The 19,438-nt window shown below is 40.3% G+C and overlaps 1 protein-coding gene across 5 annotated transcripts in view; it reads right to left on the bottom strand.

Annotated features, from left to right (window-relative positions):
- Nucleotides 1–19,438, bottom strand: part of LOC150077431 (uncharacterized) — a 284,193-nt gene that overhangs the window by 99,686 nt on the left and 165,069 nt on the right. For all 5 annotated transcript variants that reach the window (XM_090386306.1, XM_090386304.1, XM_090386307.1 and 2 more), the window contains one exon: nucleotides 7,761–7,918. In XM_090386306.1, the coding sequence (XP_090242432.1) occupies nucleotides 7,761–7,918 (158 nt within the window). The remainder of the gene's footprint in view (nucleotides 1–7,760; nucleotides 7,919–19,438) is intronic.

Genomic DNA, 19,438 nt, shown 5'->3' with positions numbered 1-19,438 from the left:
CAGTACTGCATGTAATGATGATGTCTCTGTCTTATCAAAAGCGGCTCTGGTGAAAAAGGAAGACCAGGCTGCATATCTTTGTAAATAGTATGTGCATAGGAACTTTTATAGGGATCTTTTTACATGCAAGAAAAAAAAAAAAAAAAAAGCCCCACAATAACTAGACAACTTTTTTTTTTTTTCAAAAATTCAATATAAATATTTTTTTTATATATAAAAAAATTTAGTTTAATCATGATCTGGGGGAAATGTACACAGAAGCAGATTTGCACATTATACACGTTCAAGCACATACATTGCCATATAAAGTATAATGAGCTCATTGCTGGGGAAAAGTGCAGGGGCTGATCTATCTTAACCTCACATTTTGATAGTTGTCTCCATGATAGTACAGCTCCATGTGTGTTTGCTATAGCACTCTGTATGTTGGATACAAGACAAGATATAAAACAAGACTGAGTTTTAGAAGGGCTGAAAACAACTAAGTTGTCTTTGCCCCACTGGAGAATTACCTGAAGATCGGCATTTAAGGAACTGGTAGCAGATTGAGCAGGACAAGGTTTCTCAAAATGGAAAGTTGAATGCAATGTGCTATCATCGGCAAAGCTATGGATAGGATTTCCAGTCAATGGAAGAAGGTCATTGATATACAAGTGGAAAAGAGTGGGGGAAAGAACTGAATCTTGGGGGACACCGGCATTAGTGGAGAAGTTAGAAGACAGAGAGCCATCTACCATCACCCTCGGTGAGCGATCAGAGAGAAAACTGGATAACCAATTACTAAAAACAGTTGGCAAACCATAAGATGGAAGCTTGTTTAGAAGACCTTTATGCCAAACATGATCAAAAGCCTTTGAGATGTCAAGAGCAACTACTTGTGTTTCACCGAACCTTTCCATTGAATTAGTCCATAAATGGGTAACATAAGCCAGAATATCACCAGTGGATCGACACTGACAGAATCCATACTGGCGATCATTGATCAGACGGAAGGTTTCTAGGTAGTTTAAGAGTTGGCGGTAAATTGATTTCTCCATTACTTCAGAAAGAGTAGAAGTAATTGCAATGGGACAATAATTGGATGGGAGGGATTTGTCACCCTTTTTAGGAACTGGCTGGATATGAGCAAATTTCCAAGCAGAAGGGAAAAACACCTTTGGAATAAGAAAGTGAAAAAAGGCGGCAAAGAATAGGAGTAAGTTCAGGAGCACAGGTTTTGAGGACAAGTGGAGAAATACCATCAGGACCTGGAGCTTTCTTAGCATTAAGATTCATCAAAATCCTTCTGATATCCTTTTGATGGAAGACCACAGGGGGCATTAAATGGAGCGTGTTGGGAATGGTGGGAGGTGTTTTACCAAGATCATTAATACATGAGCTGGAAGAAAAATGGGATGCTAGCAGGTCAGCTTTATCCTTAGCTGAAGTGACAACAGAACTATCTGGTTTGGACAGAGTTGGGAGCAGAGATGGGCAAAAGTTACGACCAATGGCTTTGGCAAGAGGCCAGAATGCTCAGTTACGATTAGGGCAAGAAGCAAGTTTTCTACTCTTAGCCTGTTCAAACTCTAGTTTGGACTAATTAATAACTGCTTTACAATTGTTGCGAGCTTTGGTGTAGGTAGAAAATGAAACTGAAGAATTAGAAACAAGCCAATTACGATATGCAACATTCTTCTCTTGGACAGCCTTAGCACATTTATTGGAAAACCATGGTTTAGATAAAGGACGAGATTTTAAAGTGGAGTGTGGGATAAAGGATTCGATTCCTGCAAGAATAATTTCACTGACACGATCTGAGCAAACGTTGACATCAGAAGTTTTGAAACAGTATTCCGACCAAGGAAAAGAAGAAAAGAAGTCTCACAGGTCATCCCATTTTGCATTCTTGTAATGCCAAACAACACGAGGTTGGGAATAGCCATGAGATAAAGGTTCCATTGGAGAAGAGACAATCACCAAGCTGTGATCTAAAGTGCCTAAAGGACCTCTCACTTCGACCGTGTACTTAGAAGGGTTGTTTGTGAGAAAAAGATCAAGGGCTGTATGATTAGGATTGTCTGGTATTCTGGTAGGTAAATGAACAATCTGTGCTAGGTCATTAGTAATTGCAAAAGCCTCAGCATCTCGACCTGCTGGGTCGGTGTGACTAGAAAACGGAAGCCAGCTGGAGTTGTGAACATTAAAATCACCAAGGAAAATTACCTCACTGTTAGGAAAATTGGACTGGAGAAAGTCAAGTTGCAAAGAGAGAAAGTCAAAGAGCTCCAAGTGATTAGTGGAGTTGGGAGAATGGTAGACAACAGATGAATTTGACACAATAAGGTAGAGAGATTTTAGGCCAGAGAAGATCAAAGAGAGGAGATTCCAAATTGTCAAGTCTCTGACAGGGAATATCAGAACGGACATATGCACAAGTACCACCTTTGAGGCGAAAGGAATCATACACGAATAATTTGGGCATCTGAGATGAGCAGTAGTTGAATCAACCGATAACTGAGATTCTGTCGAAAAAGTACATGGGGTTTGGCGGACTGCAAGTGGAAATGGACATCGTTGAGATTAGAATTGAGACCACGTATATTTGTGAAATGAATTAGGAAGTCCTTGGGAGGTTTAGATCTTTTCGCAGATAAGCTTGCTCTATTAGTTTGACAATTCATGGTGTATTCAATAGTAAGAAAAAGTGGGTGAGACATGCTGTATGAAGTAATGAAATTTTAGGATATGGTGTACATGTGGTAAGAATATACCCAGATCCTTGACATAACGTGGCCTCGACAATGCTCCCAGCATACACACTACTCGGACTCCCTCCAGTCACTATCTGGCAGAGTAGAGGTAGCAAGATTATACACTAGCTGATCCGGAAGCCTCCAAAGAGTTACCAATAGGTTCGGTCCAGTGTACTAACTAGCGGCCGGCCTGCGAACACCCTTTTAGAGCTGTACCCTCGAAATGTAAGGAATATTGGATCTCGCCACAACGTTCATCATAACCTCAGAAGTCATCAATCATACTGCATGATGGAAGAGATAGGGAAGGGTTGACCGGAACTTTGCTCTAGAGACTAAACATGGGTTCTACCACTTCAAGCCTCCAATAAGCAAAGTGGTGGTATTTCACCGGTTGATGAGAGTCATCTACCACCTAGTACTGCCTGGTAACATAGAGGGGCGACATTCCTCCATGTGGTGTGGGCACCACACCTCGACCCCTGCTTACGTTGGTTCACACCTGGGTGGTCACCCACCATGTACTTGTGCATGGAGGTTATACCCAGGATTACTAACAGTTCCACCATCATGAAGGTGCAAGCAGAGGATTAGGCTGTCACAGACCGTCCAGACTTCGCCAAAATTGGGTCCACTTGACTTGAGTGTCACCCGAATATCAGTTCCATCAGCGTTTAGACTCCCAGATAGCAAGTACAGCTTGTCTGGCATATCTGAGAGAATGTCTGTGACAACCTCAAGGAGCCTAATTGCTCACGAGAAATAAAATGTAGTAAGAAGAAAAGCAGAAAGTAACAGAAATGGAGGTGAATAAAGTAGTGCTTGGGCAGTCCGGGGTTGCAAGCCCATACCACAGATGGTCCCTGGAGGGATGACTGGAAAATTGCCTCATATGTTTAAGTGAATAGTGGCAATGTTAAAGAAATTAAAATCAAAATATGAAAGATAAAAATACACATATACATATTGCTGTGGCTCCTACGATTTTCGCTGCCGACCCCTTGATGAAGTGGTTAAAGTCCTAGGACCCACAGCGTTAGGTGCTTACAATAATTATTAATTGCATTTTATTTTTATTTCAGTTAAATTGATTTTTTACTTACAGGTTCTTCCTATTCTTCCATGGTTATTACACCTGATAGCTTAACTCCCCTACCATATACACAAATATACTGATATTTACCCTTTTGCCTATTATTCATTATGGTTGCCGGTCCTTTCTGCATTTACTGTAGTACCTGGATCCATAACCTAGTCTTATATATATTTTATAAATTTTTGCATAAACTCTAACAGCTCATTCCTGTTTGATAAGACTTTCGTAATTTCATTGCATCTTTATTATTTTATATATATTTATTGAGATCAGTAGTAATATTAATGAATGTTACAATGGCCACTGATTAAATGCCCATTTCTAAAAGTTTTTGGTTTCTGTTCTGTTTGAGGCTGTTTCAATGATGATATTAGTGGTTCCTAGTAATATTTGTGTTATTTTCATTTGCATACAAAGGTGTATAATCTGATTTAGTGATCAATATTATGCAGATTATCCAGTACTCCCTCACTTTATAATGGGTATAATTTATAATTTATAATGGGTATAGAGTAGGAAAGCAGATAAAAAAATATATGGCAGAAGTTTTTTCCTGTGGAAAAATGCATGAGTATGCAGAGATGTTCTACTAGCCACCCTCTTTCATTTATTTGTGAAGATCCCCACAAAACGATGTCTATTAAAGTCACCCAACAAGCATAAAGGAGATGGAGTCGGTGATACGAGAACATCAGTCTTTAAGTACATTGAAATGACAGAATTCAAAAGATACCTGGTTCCCGGGAAATGCGACACTGTCACCCCCTCTCGGTGGGTTTGTCCACCCCAAAAGGTGGATGAACCCACCGCTTGGCAGGTATATAGGTACAGTGCACCACTGCATTCACATAGACAGTAATTCGATGTCAGTATGGATAAATGTTAACCGACTTTGAAAGAGGGTTGATAGTGGGTGCCCAACACATGGGTCACTCTATTGCAGAGGCAGTACAGAAATTGCACTATCCCTGTTCAACAGTATCAAGAGTGTATCGGGAAAATGCCATTTCCGGATCGTGGACAGTGCTGTGGGCGGAGAAAGTGGTGGATGAATGTGGCCGTCGAAGTCTGTCTCGCATTGTTTCAGCCAACTGGAGAGCGACAGTAGTACTGTAGGTGGTAGATGACTTTATCAACTGGTGAAATACCACCACTTTGCTTATTGGAGGCTTGAAGTGGTGAAGCCCATGTTTAGTCTCTAGAGCAAAGTTTCCGGCACCCCCCCTCCCCCCATACTTCTCCTTCAACCCATCCACGGTAAAAGTACTAGAGGTTTTGATACCTTTCGTGTTTGGGGTTTTCATAAAAAAAAAAAAAAAAAAAATCACTGCGACTTCAACGAGGGAGGTGCCAGAAATGTCTCCACCAAGACTACCAGGCAATCATTAGCCACAATAGGTTATAGTAGCTGCTGACTCACCAGAGTCCTATTGATAACACCATGACACATGACCTTGGATGATTGGAGACAGGTCTCCTGGTCTGATGAGTCCCGTTTCCAGTTATTTCAAGTGGACTGGAGAGTGTGTATCTGGGGAAAACTGCACGAAGCTATGCACCCGTCATGTCAACAAGGATCTGTTCAGGCAGGTGGATGGTCGGTAATGGTGTAGGGTGTGTTCAACTGGCACATGTTCGGACCTCTGGTACGTCTTGATGCATTGCTGAACGGTCCATCCTTGCAGACCATCTGCATCCCGTCATAGTCATTATGCACCCACAGGACAATGGACTCTTCCAGCAGGACAATGAGCCTCCTCACAGAGCCGTAGTGACTAGAGCATGGTTCAAAGAGCAGTCTGATTTTACCACCATGAAGGGCCTCCCCGTTCACCGGACATGAACCCTGTGGAACATTTTTCGGATGCTGTGGAAAGGTCTGTTCAAGCTTTGGATCCTCCACCCAGGAATGTGAAGGAATAACAGACAGCGGTGCAGCAAGCACGGATGGAAATACATGTGGAATGCTTTTGAACTAGTGGACTCAATGCCTTGTCATGTGACTGACCTTATCCAGACGAAAGGTGGGCCTATCCGTCACTAGGTAGGTATCCCAGATTTCTGTCCACTCTGTGTACATATTTGGTGGCAGATATATGGAGAGACAAGTGATAATTTTATTCCAAGTACTATTCAAATAGCAATGGCTTCTAATGTGGTTTGTAAAGAGATTTATAAACAAATGCCTGTTGATCAAAATTAAAAATTAGGTCACATAGTTTATTTGTATTAGTACATAGTTTTAGACAGTTCCAATTTAAGATACTCAACACTCTTTTGTTTTTGAAGAAAAATGGTGTTTCCTTTTTGAAGACAGATGATTAATGGCAATCTATTTTTGATTTTACTTTATTAGGAAAGACTGGGCGTCCATATTAACTTCAGAAACAGAATAAATTTTGTGAATGACAACAGCTGCCTATGCATGTTTTGTTGTATCTTGCATCATTTGTAGTCTTGATAAGTCATTTTATGTTCTACTTTATATATTTTTTTTATTTTCCTAAGTTTCCAGAGGTTGTAATTTCTGGAGTAATTGCCTGCAATTTCCTCTGCAATTTGCTGCAGAGGAAATTGCAGGGAAAATTTCCCTAATCTGCAATTAGGGAAATTTGTTCTGCAATTTCCGTAATTGCAGAGCAAATCTCCAGATTTGCTCTGCAATTAGGGAAATGTGATGATATTGCAAGGCAATCTGTGATCCTCAGATCCATACTTTTGGAGAAACTGTGTTTCCTTTGCAAGTTTGAGTACATTAGAATTACTGGCATTTATAGAATCAAAGGAGATTTGGGATATAAAGACAGAAATATAAGCCAAGATAATCCGGTTTTTACAGTACTTGACAAGTTTGCTGCATTAAAGGTCAGCATTATGCTATATGTTGGAATCAGATTATCATCTCTCCATGTCATAAATTCTCTTGGCCTGCATGGATTTCTGATCTTTATATATTTAGGGTTGTATGGGGTGAGAATTTAACAGAGATTCCTTCAAATGATATAGGTTGCAACAGTAATTCTGAATGTGGTTGCTAACAGCAAATACCCGGCTGTAATCTTACCAGCATTTTTAAGTAATCCAGCACCATTTTCTAAATATCACTGTATTACAAATGTAGAGTGTAATCACAGACTTGATTAGTACAATGTGGAAGGAAAGATATTGTCAATGTATGTTCTTTTCCAAGTGCTTAGGCTGAGTAATGTTGCAATCAGTTTTACAGTGGTCTATGGTTTAACAAGCCCTGAAAGCCTAATGGCACATATGTTTCATTTTACCTTTTTTCTTCTTCTGCTCCTGGGGATTATCTTTTTCACAAGGTTACCAGTTCTGTTTATGGGGAAGCAGAAGAGCAGCTACTTAGTGTTCATGCACAGTTAGTGGTTAGTAGAGTTATTAGAAATAAATGAAATTAAAGAAAATGATGCTTTCTTTTTTTCAGGCTTCATAGTACTTTTAAGTAAGCAGAGCTATGATTTATAACTGAACAAGGCAAAAATCAGATGCTGAAGAGAAAACACATATATGTATGCAGTGATCACTTGGCCTTGGAAACATTCAGCAGTACCTTAGAAGCTGCATTCAATTTGTGGTGTAACTTTTCCTAAATATCAAAATGTAATATATAGTGCGATTGACAATTTGATTAACATGTTTACTTTGCCATGCAAAGTAACAAGCCACCGAAATCAAAAAGGGCTAATTTCAGTGGCCTGTACACCCACTGGGTATAACAGATTTGGATGATGACAATGATCATAATTTAACTTTCCCTGACTAAAACAAAAAGAAAACCTATGTTGATGACTTATTAATTGCTAACAGATGCTTGACCGATTATCAGTACATAAAATGATTTTGATGCACAGAATCTGATCTAAACACAGCATTATGATCAAGTCATATCACAGTATCCATTTACTTACATCAGTAGTTTCCAACCGAGCTGCTCTGTGTCGCTGTATTCTACATCTCACTGTTTCACTTGCATGTGTACGTGCAAAACTCCTGTGTTGTACTCCTGGCCTGAAACGAGTCCTAAGTAATTCCTGAAACTCTGTGAGTACATCAACAGCCAAATATCCTATTAAAAAAAAAAAATGCTGAAGACATGTAGGCACACTGTGTTTGTAGTGTTTATAAAATTATGTTTTTTGTATGTTGAAATGTTCTAAAATTAACAAAAAACAGTTGAAAGTTTCAACACAACAACAACCTACATGCTTTTTTTAAGCATAATATATCACCATTAATGCTTGCTGATTCCAGAAAAAAAAGAAAAGAAAAGTTTCACTCGAAAGGGATAGTCTTTAATTCCTAACAACCAATATAAATATGAGTTTGCATACTCCATACAAATACATCCCCCTACTGTTTATGCTAGCTCCTGTCAACAAATAACTTCCGTCCATCCTTCATCTGCAAATCTATATCGATATCAGCAAAACTCATATTGATATCAACTTGTTTTACTAGTTTATAAATACTTGAATATTAATTATTTATATTAAAATAATTTAATTATATTACATTATTTAATTATAAGGGGCATTTGAAAAGTCTGTGGCTTACCAAAGAAAAACAAAGCAGTTTTTAAAAATGAATCAAGTTACTCAATTATCACATCTAAGAGCTACACTCTTGATGCAACGTTCCTTCATTTTTTCTAGACTCATATAGCAATCATTGCCTTAATCCTCTAACCACTCCTCAACAACTTGAATAACATCATTATTTGTTCTGAAGTTCCCCCCATTCAAATGTTTCTCAGTGCGGGTGACGGGAATTATCAGAAGGAGCCACATCTGTGTTGCTTTGTAAAAGCATATTGTGGAGTACAAATGTAATTAATTTAAACTCATTTCTCAATGAAAATAATTCATGAAAAAATGATTCTTTTAAAGTTTAATTAACTTAACATAATAGTTGCACAACAAAACCAGATATTTCAGGATCTACATTCCTATCTATGAAAAACATCTTAAACAACAATATTAAACTGCAAAAACTGTCCATAATTTGGAATTGCATATCGCTTCAGACAAAAAACAAAGGTCACTGAGAAGTTTACAACTGATGTAGTTACAGGACAAATGGATCACATTTGTCCTGTAATGGAGGTAGGCTGTGACTTCAGAACTGGCCGCCATTGTAGTTTGTCAGAGAAGCCAGAGCACTGCATGAGCTGACTCGGCCAGTAACTTTCACGGCTGTAGATGTAAAATGATTGCTTCTTCCTTGTGTACTCCACCAGATTGCTGGTTTTCTCCAATCAGGCGGAGTATGTGAGGTGTTATGGAAGAGGTGATCGATATTATTATGAATCACTTTCTTCCATATTATAGTAATCCCTCAAGGAAAACTTCTGTAATAGTAGTCGATTACATTCAGCATCCTTCAACTGGGCCCACAGTTATAGTGTAACGAACATTTCATTTGCATCCCATATTGTGCTCATCATTCATAACGAGTTGCCCATGTATTGCACTACCTCGAATAAGTAACACTTCACCAATAAAGAAAACTTGTTACTTATTCTCGGTAGCCACCATCCAGACGGCACCGTTTCAAAGCCAGTTGGCTTTTCATTGGTGGGTGGGCAGGTACCCTGGTATTGCAAGTGAAGCGTTACTTATTCGAGGTAGTGCAATACATAGGCAACTCGTTGTGAAGGATGAGCACAATATGAGATACAGATGAAACGATGCCTTTCACACTCTACCATAGTTTTTCTTTAAGAGTTGCCTATGGTGTATCTACACCAATATTATATAGATACAGAATCTTAAAATATTATGCCTAGTTGCATTTAGTTTTATTTAAATAAACATTACGAAAATTTGGTCCCCGTTTTAAGCGAAAATTTCTGGAACCAATTATCCTCGGATAACGAGGATCCCTTATACTTGCTATTGCAACATATCTAAATGCCTCTGGAAAACGGTGTCCATTGAGGTACCTGATACTTGTGACCCTTGTCTTTATTTTCTCAGATTTTTTTAGCTTTCGTTGTTGCTCAATACTCTCGAGAACACTTTGCACTTCACTTTGGCATTGTTGAATACTCAAATTTTATTTTAAAAAATTACTGACGTGTAAACATCTATAAAGGTAAAGTGCAGCCATTATCAACCCACTGCAGGATGGAAGCCTCCTCAACAATTCATGCTGAGGGAAATGGACCATAATCTGCCACGCTGGTCCAGTGCGGGTTGGCAGATCGACCATATTCAGCAGTCAGGAGCTTGAACCCCGGTCTACTCAAAGAGCGTGTGCTACTGCACTCCTGCTCCTGACCACTTGGCTACAGAGGCCTTAGGGGAACCTAACAATGGAATGTAACAAAAATGTAAAAAAAAAAAAAAAAAATTATCGACAAATATTTGTATTGTTGCAGTTATATGACATATATAAATCTGTTGGCATTCATAATGAGCAGACGTGATTTTGTAATGTTCTGGGATTAAGTGCGGATTAAGAGAGCATAGTGATTAGAGAAGTTAGATAATTGCATTTAGCTAATTTCTTTAATACATTGTAACGTTTATTATGATATATTTTTTTTTTTCTGTAATAGTTTGTAAATTTAATTTTTATAATGTTATAAATATAATTTTTTAAAAGTTACTTTCTTTAATATTTAGTAAATTTAATACAATGGTTGTGACAAGATCCACCTCGAATGCTTCGTTGGAGCGTATCACGACTCATACGAAAACAGTCGATGGTGATTTCCAGGTGAGTCATGATTTCATTGCAGAACCTGTGGCATGTATTTTAAGGTCGACCTAGTGGATAATTATAGCTCATCTTGTGATTCTTTTCTTTGTCACCATGGTATGGAGTGTACTGATCTAAAGTTAAAATTTGGTGCACTGCCAGAAGAATTTTAGTTACTGAAAAAAAAGGGGTGCTTGTCCTCGAGAATAATGTAACTGGGAACTCGTCAGGGACTCTAGTAAACCACCAATGATGCACTCCCAATTCGGCCCCAGAACAGAATAACCAAGTGCAAACTGCTCAGGTTCAAATGGACATAGTTCTATTAGGAGACTTCATTGTTAGGGAAACGGGAAATATTTTTTGTAACAAGGATAGGTAGACTAGAACCAGGGTATGTCTGCTGGGAGCAACAATTAATGATGTCACCAACAGATTGTCAGATTTTAAGGGGATAAAGAGAATATTATTATTCATATGGGGACTAATGGATACATGATCTGATAATTTGTTAGACAAACACAGGACCATGCTGAAGGAATGTCGTGAGTTAAGTCAGAATGTCTACGTGTCTGCAATTCTGCCCAGGCACAACAAGAGGGATTATATGCTGAAAGCCTTGTGGATTAACCCAAGACTTGGATTCTGCAAGGCTTTTGGGGGGAAAATTTTTATCAGCTTGACCCACACTTGTTGGTAAAAAGAATCTGTTTTGTAGACAGGATACATTTAAACAAAGGTGATGCAAGAGTTTTTGTCAGTATCACTGAGGATACCTTAAAGCAGTGGTTTTCAACCGGGGTGCTGCAACAACATTCCAGGGGTGCCACGTAATTTGGGTTTAAGTTACTTAAACTTATTATTTTTTTTAAAATTTATATGTTTATTTCATTATAAAACGGTGTATGTTTACTTAGTACCTCTATATAAAGAATAAAATTATTATATACTGTACATATAATAATTATAAAATGTAATTTTTATACATTTCATAATGCAATGTAATTTTTATAATCGCATGCACACACACACACGTGCGCGCACACACACACGCGCACACACACACACACGCGCGCACACACACACACGGACCTAGTTGAGGGAGGGGGAAGGGTAATATAGACAAGCGTTTATCTGATAATATTGGTCAAAGTAATGCTTGCACTTACTGCAAAAGTTCTTGTTTGTTACTGCAATAGATCGTATTAGCAAGGTGTTCTGAGTGCAAAAACCTTTCAAATGAGAGGGCAGCCAATGCCAGGGTAGTTAACTATACAAGAACAATAAGTTTTAATGGTTTATATAGTAATGTCGGAAGTGTCATCAATTAAATTAGTTAATTCGAACTACTGGTTAGGACAAGTAACGTTGACATAATAGGGCTTAAGGAAACCTGGTGCCAACAAGAAATAGGAGATGATACGTTTTAGTACGGTACGTACAATGCATTTAGAAAGGACAGAGAGGATAAAAGGGGTGGTGGGATTATGCTTCTTATCAAGAGCAGCCAGAGCACAATGAAAGCTTACCTGGATTCAGACATTTCACATGCTAATATTAGCATTAGCATTAGTAGAGGCATATGATGCAAGAAAGCAAGCTTATTCAGCATCAGCCAAAAAAAAAAAAAAAACAACCACTACTCCCATTTCACCCCTCCGTTCGTTCGAAATACCTGTCCAGCTGAGCCTTAAATTTATTTAGGCTATCAACTTCAACAACAAGCGATGGGAGTCTATTCCACAAACCAACTGCCCGCTGGCTAAAGGCAAATTTCCGCACATCTATCCGACATCCGTCCTTCCTCAATTTGAATTTATGCCCTCTCAGGTGATTATTCTGAGCAAGAGGACGAATCCCATCGGCATTGAGCATGCTCAAGCCATTCAAAGCCTTATACACCTCTATCAGATCACCTCGCCGATGCCTAGTCTCCAGGCTCTGTAATTTGCAAACCTTAAGCCTTTCTTCGTAACAGCAACCCTTTGTTCCATTCACTAATCTTGTTGCCCTTCTCTGTACTCGTTCGAGCAGCTCTACATCCTTCTTGAAATGAGGCCTCCAGACCTGTATACAGTACTCAAGGTGTGGCCTGACCAATGCCTTATACAGGCATTGGTCAGGCCACACCACATAATATAAACCAATGAGCCAAAACTTTATGACCAGCGAGTGGTTATGCAAATCGAAGCAAATGCAGGTGAACTACGGTGCATGCGCAGGTTGGGACACGGTATAAAAAACACCTGATACTGAGCTCCGTTAATCAGTGTTACTCTTGTTCTTCAGATGGGAAAGGCAGTGGACTTAAGCAAGTTTAACAAAGGCCAAATTGTAATGGACAGATGACCGGTTCAGAGCATATCCGAAACGGCATGGCTGGTGGGATGCTCATGGTCAGCCACGGTTGGTACCTACCAAAAGTGGTCCGAGGAGGGGGAACCCAGGAACCGCTGGCAAGGTGTTGGACGACCATAGCTCATCAATGCTCGAGGTGAGTGAAGGCTCTCCCAGATGGTACGTGGCAACAGAAGGGCAACTGTGGCACAACTCGCCATTAATTGGAATACTGGTTAAGGGAGTAATGTGTCACAACACACAGTACATCGAACCCTGCTGGCGCTGCATAGCCGCAGGCCACTATGAGTGTCCATGCTAACCACGGTTCACCTGTGACAGCGCCTACAATAAATAGGCATGCGAGCATCGAAACTGGACCCTGAGTGATTGGAAGAAGGTCGTCTGGTCCGATGAATCACGTTTCTGGTTGCACCCCCGTGGAAGGCCGGGTACGTGTGTGTCATTTACATGGGGAAGTGATGGCGCCTGGATGCACCATGGGATGAAAACAGGCCAGCAGCGGCAGTGTCCTGCTTTGGGCGATGTTCTGCTGGGATACCGTGGGTTCAGTCATCCACGTGCTGGGCACTCTGACATCTACCACCTACCTAAACATCAGGAGTTAAAATGGCTGCCTTCTTGGTAACACGTGCTGTAAATCGCTCCATGCATATTGATATAGTTTTAATCAGTTTAAAATAGTGCCAGCTTTTGGATTTGTGCCATGCAAGGGATCTTAAGGAAAAGGAATTCAGTGGTGAGATAAGTTTTTCGTTTTTCTGGGCCATTTTCATGCATTTCAACTTGTTCGTATCCAACGCTAGTAACAATGTGTCTGCCCACCTTAGCGGCATTGTTCTAGAATTGGAGAGTGTGGCGAACACATAAATCTGTTGCTACCACGGTTGAACTGCACTACTGACTGGGGAGGGTGACCCCTTGTGTGAGTGCAATCATAGTTGAAGGTCACTTGTTGCTTAAACTTCCCTTTAGTGAGCGATACCTAGTCGCACTCTACGCTTCTGGCAGTAATTGCCCTCTCACGACCACCTGCTTCTCACAGCATTCATCTCCCTACTACACTCAAATGAGAAAACAAAAACTTAAAAGATGTTACTGAATGTCGTGTGCCTCTGCATTACGACAAATACAGTTTCTCTTGTGACAAGGAAGTTGTCGGCGACACATTTGCACTGTGCCAGGATACTGGATGTGAACGGTTAATTTTGCCCCCACAGTTTCAGCAGAAATTAGAATTGTGCCACTTGATATAAATAATTTTGCAAGCTATAAATAATAATCACTGGTCTAACTTAATACCATTACAGAACCATGCTGAGGAAATGTCGCGAGCTAGGCCATAATGTCTATGTGTCTGCAATTCTGGACAGACACGATAGGAGGGATTATATGTTAAAAGCCTTGTGGATTAACTCAAGACTTGAAGGAATCTGCAAGGCTTTAGGGGGTAAATTTCTATCAGCATGGCCCACACTTGTAGGTAGAAGGAATTTGTTTTGTAGAGACGGGATACACTTAAACAAAGGTGGTGCAAAAGTTTTTGCCAGTATTATTGAGGATACCTTAAAGGTTCAGGGAAACTGCTAGTTAGGGGGGATGTGGGTAATACTGACATGCGTTTATCTGATAATATTGGTCAAAGTAACTCTTGCACATACCTCAAGAGTTCTTATCTGTTACCCCAACTGGACGTATTATCTAGATGTTCTGGGGGCACAAACGTTTCACGTGGGCGGGTAGCTAATGCCAGGGAAGAGAGCCTAAAAAACTTCAAGGGTTGTGTTAGGGTTGTTAAATATACAAGAACAGTAAATCTTAATTGTTTATACAGTAACGTTAGAAGTGTCGTCAATAAAATGAGCGAATTCGAACTGCTGGTTAAAACAAGTAACGCGGACATAATAGGGCTTACAGAGACGTGGTGCCACCCGGAAATTGGGGATGATGAGTTTCAGTACGGCTTGTATAATGTATTTAGGAAGGATAGGTTAGATAGAAGGTGTGGTGGGGTAATGCTTCTTATCAGAAGCAGCCTGAGTGTGACGATAGCTTTCCCGGATTCAGACGTTTCACATGCTAGTATAGAGACTGTATGGTGTGAGATAGTTGGAAACAAAGGTATAATGCGAGTAGGAGTAATCTACAGACCAGGTGATTGTGAAGATTATGACAAAAGCCTCTACATGCAAATGGAATGGGCAAGTAAGCGTCAATGCCTTATTATGGGTGATTTCAATCTGCCTCTAATTGATTGGAGTAAATGGGAAGGAAACTCGACATGGGGAACAAAATTTTTAAATCAACTAGATGACTGTTATTTGTATCAACATGTCAGGGAAAATACTAGAGAAAAGAATATCCTAGACCTCATCATCACACATGAATCAGATGACATAACAGGGCTGACAGTAGAGGAACCAGTAGCAGGAAGTGATCACGGAGTTCTACGGTGGATGATGACGAGAGAGGTAGCAGAAGTAAAAGGCAAAGGAATGGGTTTTAATTTCAGAAAAGGAAACTACGATGCCTTAAGGTACTACATGGCCTCTATTAACTGGGTAGATATCGCGCAGAGAATGAATACGATTGAACTGTGGTACGCTTTTAAAACATTAATCACAGATGCCTTGAATGCGTATATACCATTAAAAAAATACTCCACGAGGAGGGTTCCAAGTTGGATGACTAGTGAAGTTGCCGCATTACTTGAGCAGAAAAAGGTGGCATGGAAAGGTTACAGAACAATAAAAAGTACTGAAGCCTATAACAGCTACAAGGTGATGTGTAATAGAGCCACAGAAAAGGTTCGACAGGCAAAGGCAGTTTATGAGAAATCACTAGCAAACAGAGCAAAGAGGGGGGATAAAGAATTCTTCACATATATAAATGCCAAGAAGAGCAGGACAAACCAGATCGGACCTTTATGTAAGGGAAAGGGGATAGTAATAAATACACCAGCTGCCGTTGCAGATGAACTCAACAGTTATTTTGCATCGATATTTACAAATGAAAAGCCTTTTGTGGCAAAGGGAAATTGTGGGAGCGAAGTTAAAAAATATGTAATTAATGATATTGAAATTTCCCAAGATTATTTAATGAAAAAACTTTCGAGCCTACAGACCAGTAAGGCTCCTGGAGTTGATGGAATATACCCTATAATCTTAAGAGAGGCGGCAAGCGAGTGCATTGAACCATTGAGGCTAATTATGCGAGCATCATTAGACTCTGGGGAGATTCCCTTGGATTGGAAAAGTGCAAATGTATCTCCCATACATAAGGGTGGCTCTAAAAGTGAAGTTGGAAATTATCGACCTGTCAGTCTGACTTCAGTAGTAGGGAAAATCATGGAGGCAATGATCAAGGGTGGAATTCAGGATCATTTGGATCGAATTGAAATTCTCAAGGATACTCAGCATGGTTTCGTAAAGGGAAAATCATGTTTAACAAATCTGGTTCGCTATTTCGAAAGGGTCACTCACGAGCTGGATTTAGGGAATAATTTCGACATTGTTTATTTAGATTTCAGCAAAGCTTTTGACTCAGTCCCACATGAGCGGTTGCTTTATAAGCTGGAACAGGTTGGAATCACTGGGAAAATCCTTAGATGGATAGAAGGATGGCTTCAGGGCAGGAGGCAGAGGGTTGTGATAAATGGCTATTCCTCAGATTGGGTTGATGTAAGAAGTGGGGTTCCCCAAGGATCAGTATTAGGACCACTGTTGTTTTTAATTTTCATAAACGACATTGATGAAGGGATAGAGGGCGTGATGTCTAAATTTGCAGATGATGTTAAAATTGGGAGAGTAGTTAATGATCACTGTCAAGCTGAGCTTCTTCAGAGAGACCTAGATAGACTTCAGGAATGGTCAGAAAAATGCAGCTGTGCTTTAATCCAACAAAGTGTAAGGTATTACACCTGGGAAACAGTAATCCCAAAAAAACTTATTCACTTGGTGGAGTTCAACTAAAGCCAGTACTGGAGGAAAGGGACTTGGGTGTTACGATACGGTCAGACATGAAATTCTCTGAGCATTGTAAACAGGTTGCAAGGAAGGCCCATGGTGTCCTATCAATGATCTATTGAACTTTTGCAAGTAGAGATAGGGACGTGATAATCCCATTATATAAGGCTTATGTTAGACCACACTTGGAATACTGTGTTCAAGTATGGAGACCGCACCTAAAGAAAGACATCGAGCTTCTTGAAAGGGTGCAAAGAAGGGTAACTCGCCTGGTGAGATCGGCAAAAGGGCGTCCTTATGAAGAAAGACTTCGAATATGTGGGTTGCAGAGTTTGGAAACTAGACACCTTAGAGGAGATTTGATTGAGGTGTTTAAGGCTCTGAGAGGCATCAGTAAAATGAATGAGGACAAAATTTTCAAGATTATAAATGATGCTAGAACTAGGGGACATAAATTCAAGTTACGGGGGGAAATGTTTAGATTGGATTGCAGGAAGTTCTATTTTAGCCAGCGAGTTATAAATTACTGGAATAAGCTGCCTTCATGGGTGGTAGAGGCCGAGAGTTTGGGGAAATTCAAAGGTCATCTGGATAGTACTTTCGGGTAAGGGAAGCACATAGGATGATAGGTTTAATTTCCTTTTTATTATTTTTTATTTTATTAATTATTATTATTTAGTTATTTATTTTTATTTTTTTGTTTTTATTATTGTTTTGTTCGGATTTATTTTTTTATTTATTTTTTTTTGGCTGGTGCAGCATAAGCCATAGGCTTTCTTGCACCATGCGGCCGTTACTAATACTAATAATACTAATACTAATAATGACCATATGGATGTCATCCCAGGGCAAATAGCATGTGACTTATATTGTCAATCCTATTGGTGGTAGCTGTTCTTGTGTAGCACTTCATAAGTTGATTCACCTACTAACTTGCAGTGGGTATCATTTGCCCTCATTTTCTGAGCTCCTGTGAGACTGTCTTGCCACTCGCTCATCCGCAGTGAACTCGCCAATCCGTATATGCTCAAAATGGAGGGTAAATCGAGGAAATCAGCTGCAAACACAACCCTGCCCCAGTGACCGATAACCCTAAAATAGCAGAGCAACATGAAGAACATGAGGGGATCTCAAACCCCACATTAAGAACAAAAAACCAATCGGTACCAAATTTGACCGGGAAACCAGGTCAAAATCTCAAAACAGAGGGAACATGGAACACCCCTCTCCCAAACCGAGTACACAGACGAGACAACCTGACCTCCCCCTTGACCCCAACATGCCCGAGGGGACAGTTATCCAACAATCGCTACAACTCAAAGTAGCACTGGAGAACTTGCTCAAAGAGTCAACTAAGAGAGTTACAACATTTACAACACTCTTTAGGGCAGAAATCGTCACCCTATGGAATAAGCTGGAATCACTACTTATCCAGACTCACCTGGAAAGCGAAAAGGCAACTGCAAAATTGGAAGCCTACACTGACTGTGGAGTAAAACAAATGCGATAGTGCAACTCCACACATGCCCAAGTGCTGAGGAAGCCGCCACCGGACTTTATTCCTGAATCCCCGGAGCTGGGCTACCAGACAAACAATTCGGGTGCCAACCTACGTACTACACTGAAGAAAACGCTATCACCCAGACCTAACCTAGTTGTACTTAAACCCCTTACCAATGAAGGTCGTATGTCCAGTGAGGAGGTCAAGAAGACCATTGGACTCCTTGACAGATGACTTAAAGAACACTAAAATCAAGTCAATTAGCAAAATGTGAAATACAGGAGTAATTGTAGAAACAGCCACAAAAGAGGATGCTGAACTGATTGTTAAGAACCCTAAAATACCATCACTGGGACTCCTGGCCGAGCCCCCCCACAGACAAAGGGACCTTTGTATACTGGTACTAGGCATGGACAAGGATCTGCCTCCAGAGGACTTGCAAAGCGAAATTTTCCACAGAAACTTAAAAAAGGAACTCCCAGATGAAGAACTGACTTCTCACATAATCCCTAAATTCCAAACAAAAACCAGAGCTGGGCACACCACTAACTGGGTCTTTGAGCTATCACCCAAGGCCTGGAAGATCCTCTCCCAGCAAACAAGAATTTACATCAACTGGGGCAGCCACCGCTTTAGGAAGCATGTAGCCCTCCCCAAATGTTTCAGGTGCTGCCATTTTGCCCACACCATGCACACCTGTGGCCACTGTGCCAAAATGGGGCATGAGTACGCTACATGCCCAAAAAAGTCTCAACCTTCCACATGTGCCAATTGCAAGGCCCTAAAGGTGCCAGCCAACCATTCACTCCGTGACAGCAGTTGCCCAGTTTATCTCAAAGCCGGAAGCACTCAACAATCAAGAATAGAATATGGGGAGTAACAGATCAAACCTAAATATCCAAACCGTGAAAACAGCACAACATAACACTCAGAGGTCCAAGGCTGTTGCTGCACAACTGGTCAAAAAGGCAGATGAAGAGAACTTAGATGTGCTGTTCCTTCAGGAGCCATACACTCATAACAAGGAGGTAAAAGGCTACCCCTTGAGATTTAAAGTGGT

The sequence above is a fragment of the Mastigoproctus giganteus genome, chromosome 12 (assembly GCF_048544385.1).
Source record: "Mastigoproctus giganteus isolate SK-2022 chromosome 12, ASM4854438v1, whole genome shotgun sequence".
Lineage (NCBI taxonomy): Eukaryota > Metazoa > Arthropoda > Arachnida > Uropygi > Thelyphonidae > Mastigoproctus > Mastigoproctus giganteus.
Note: the sequence above shows the minus strand (reverse complement) of the source record. Positions and strands in the feature narration are given on the sequence as shown.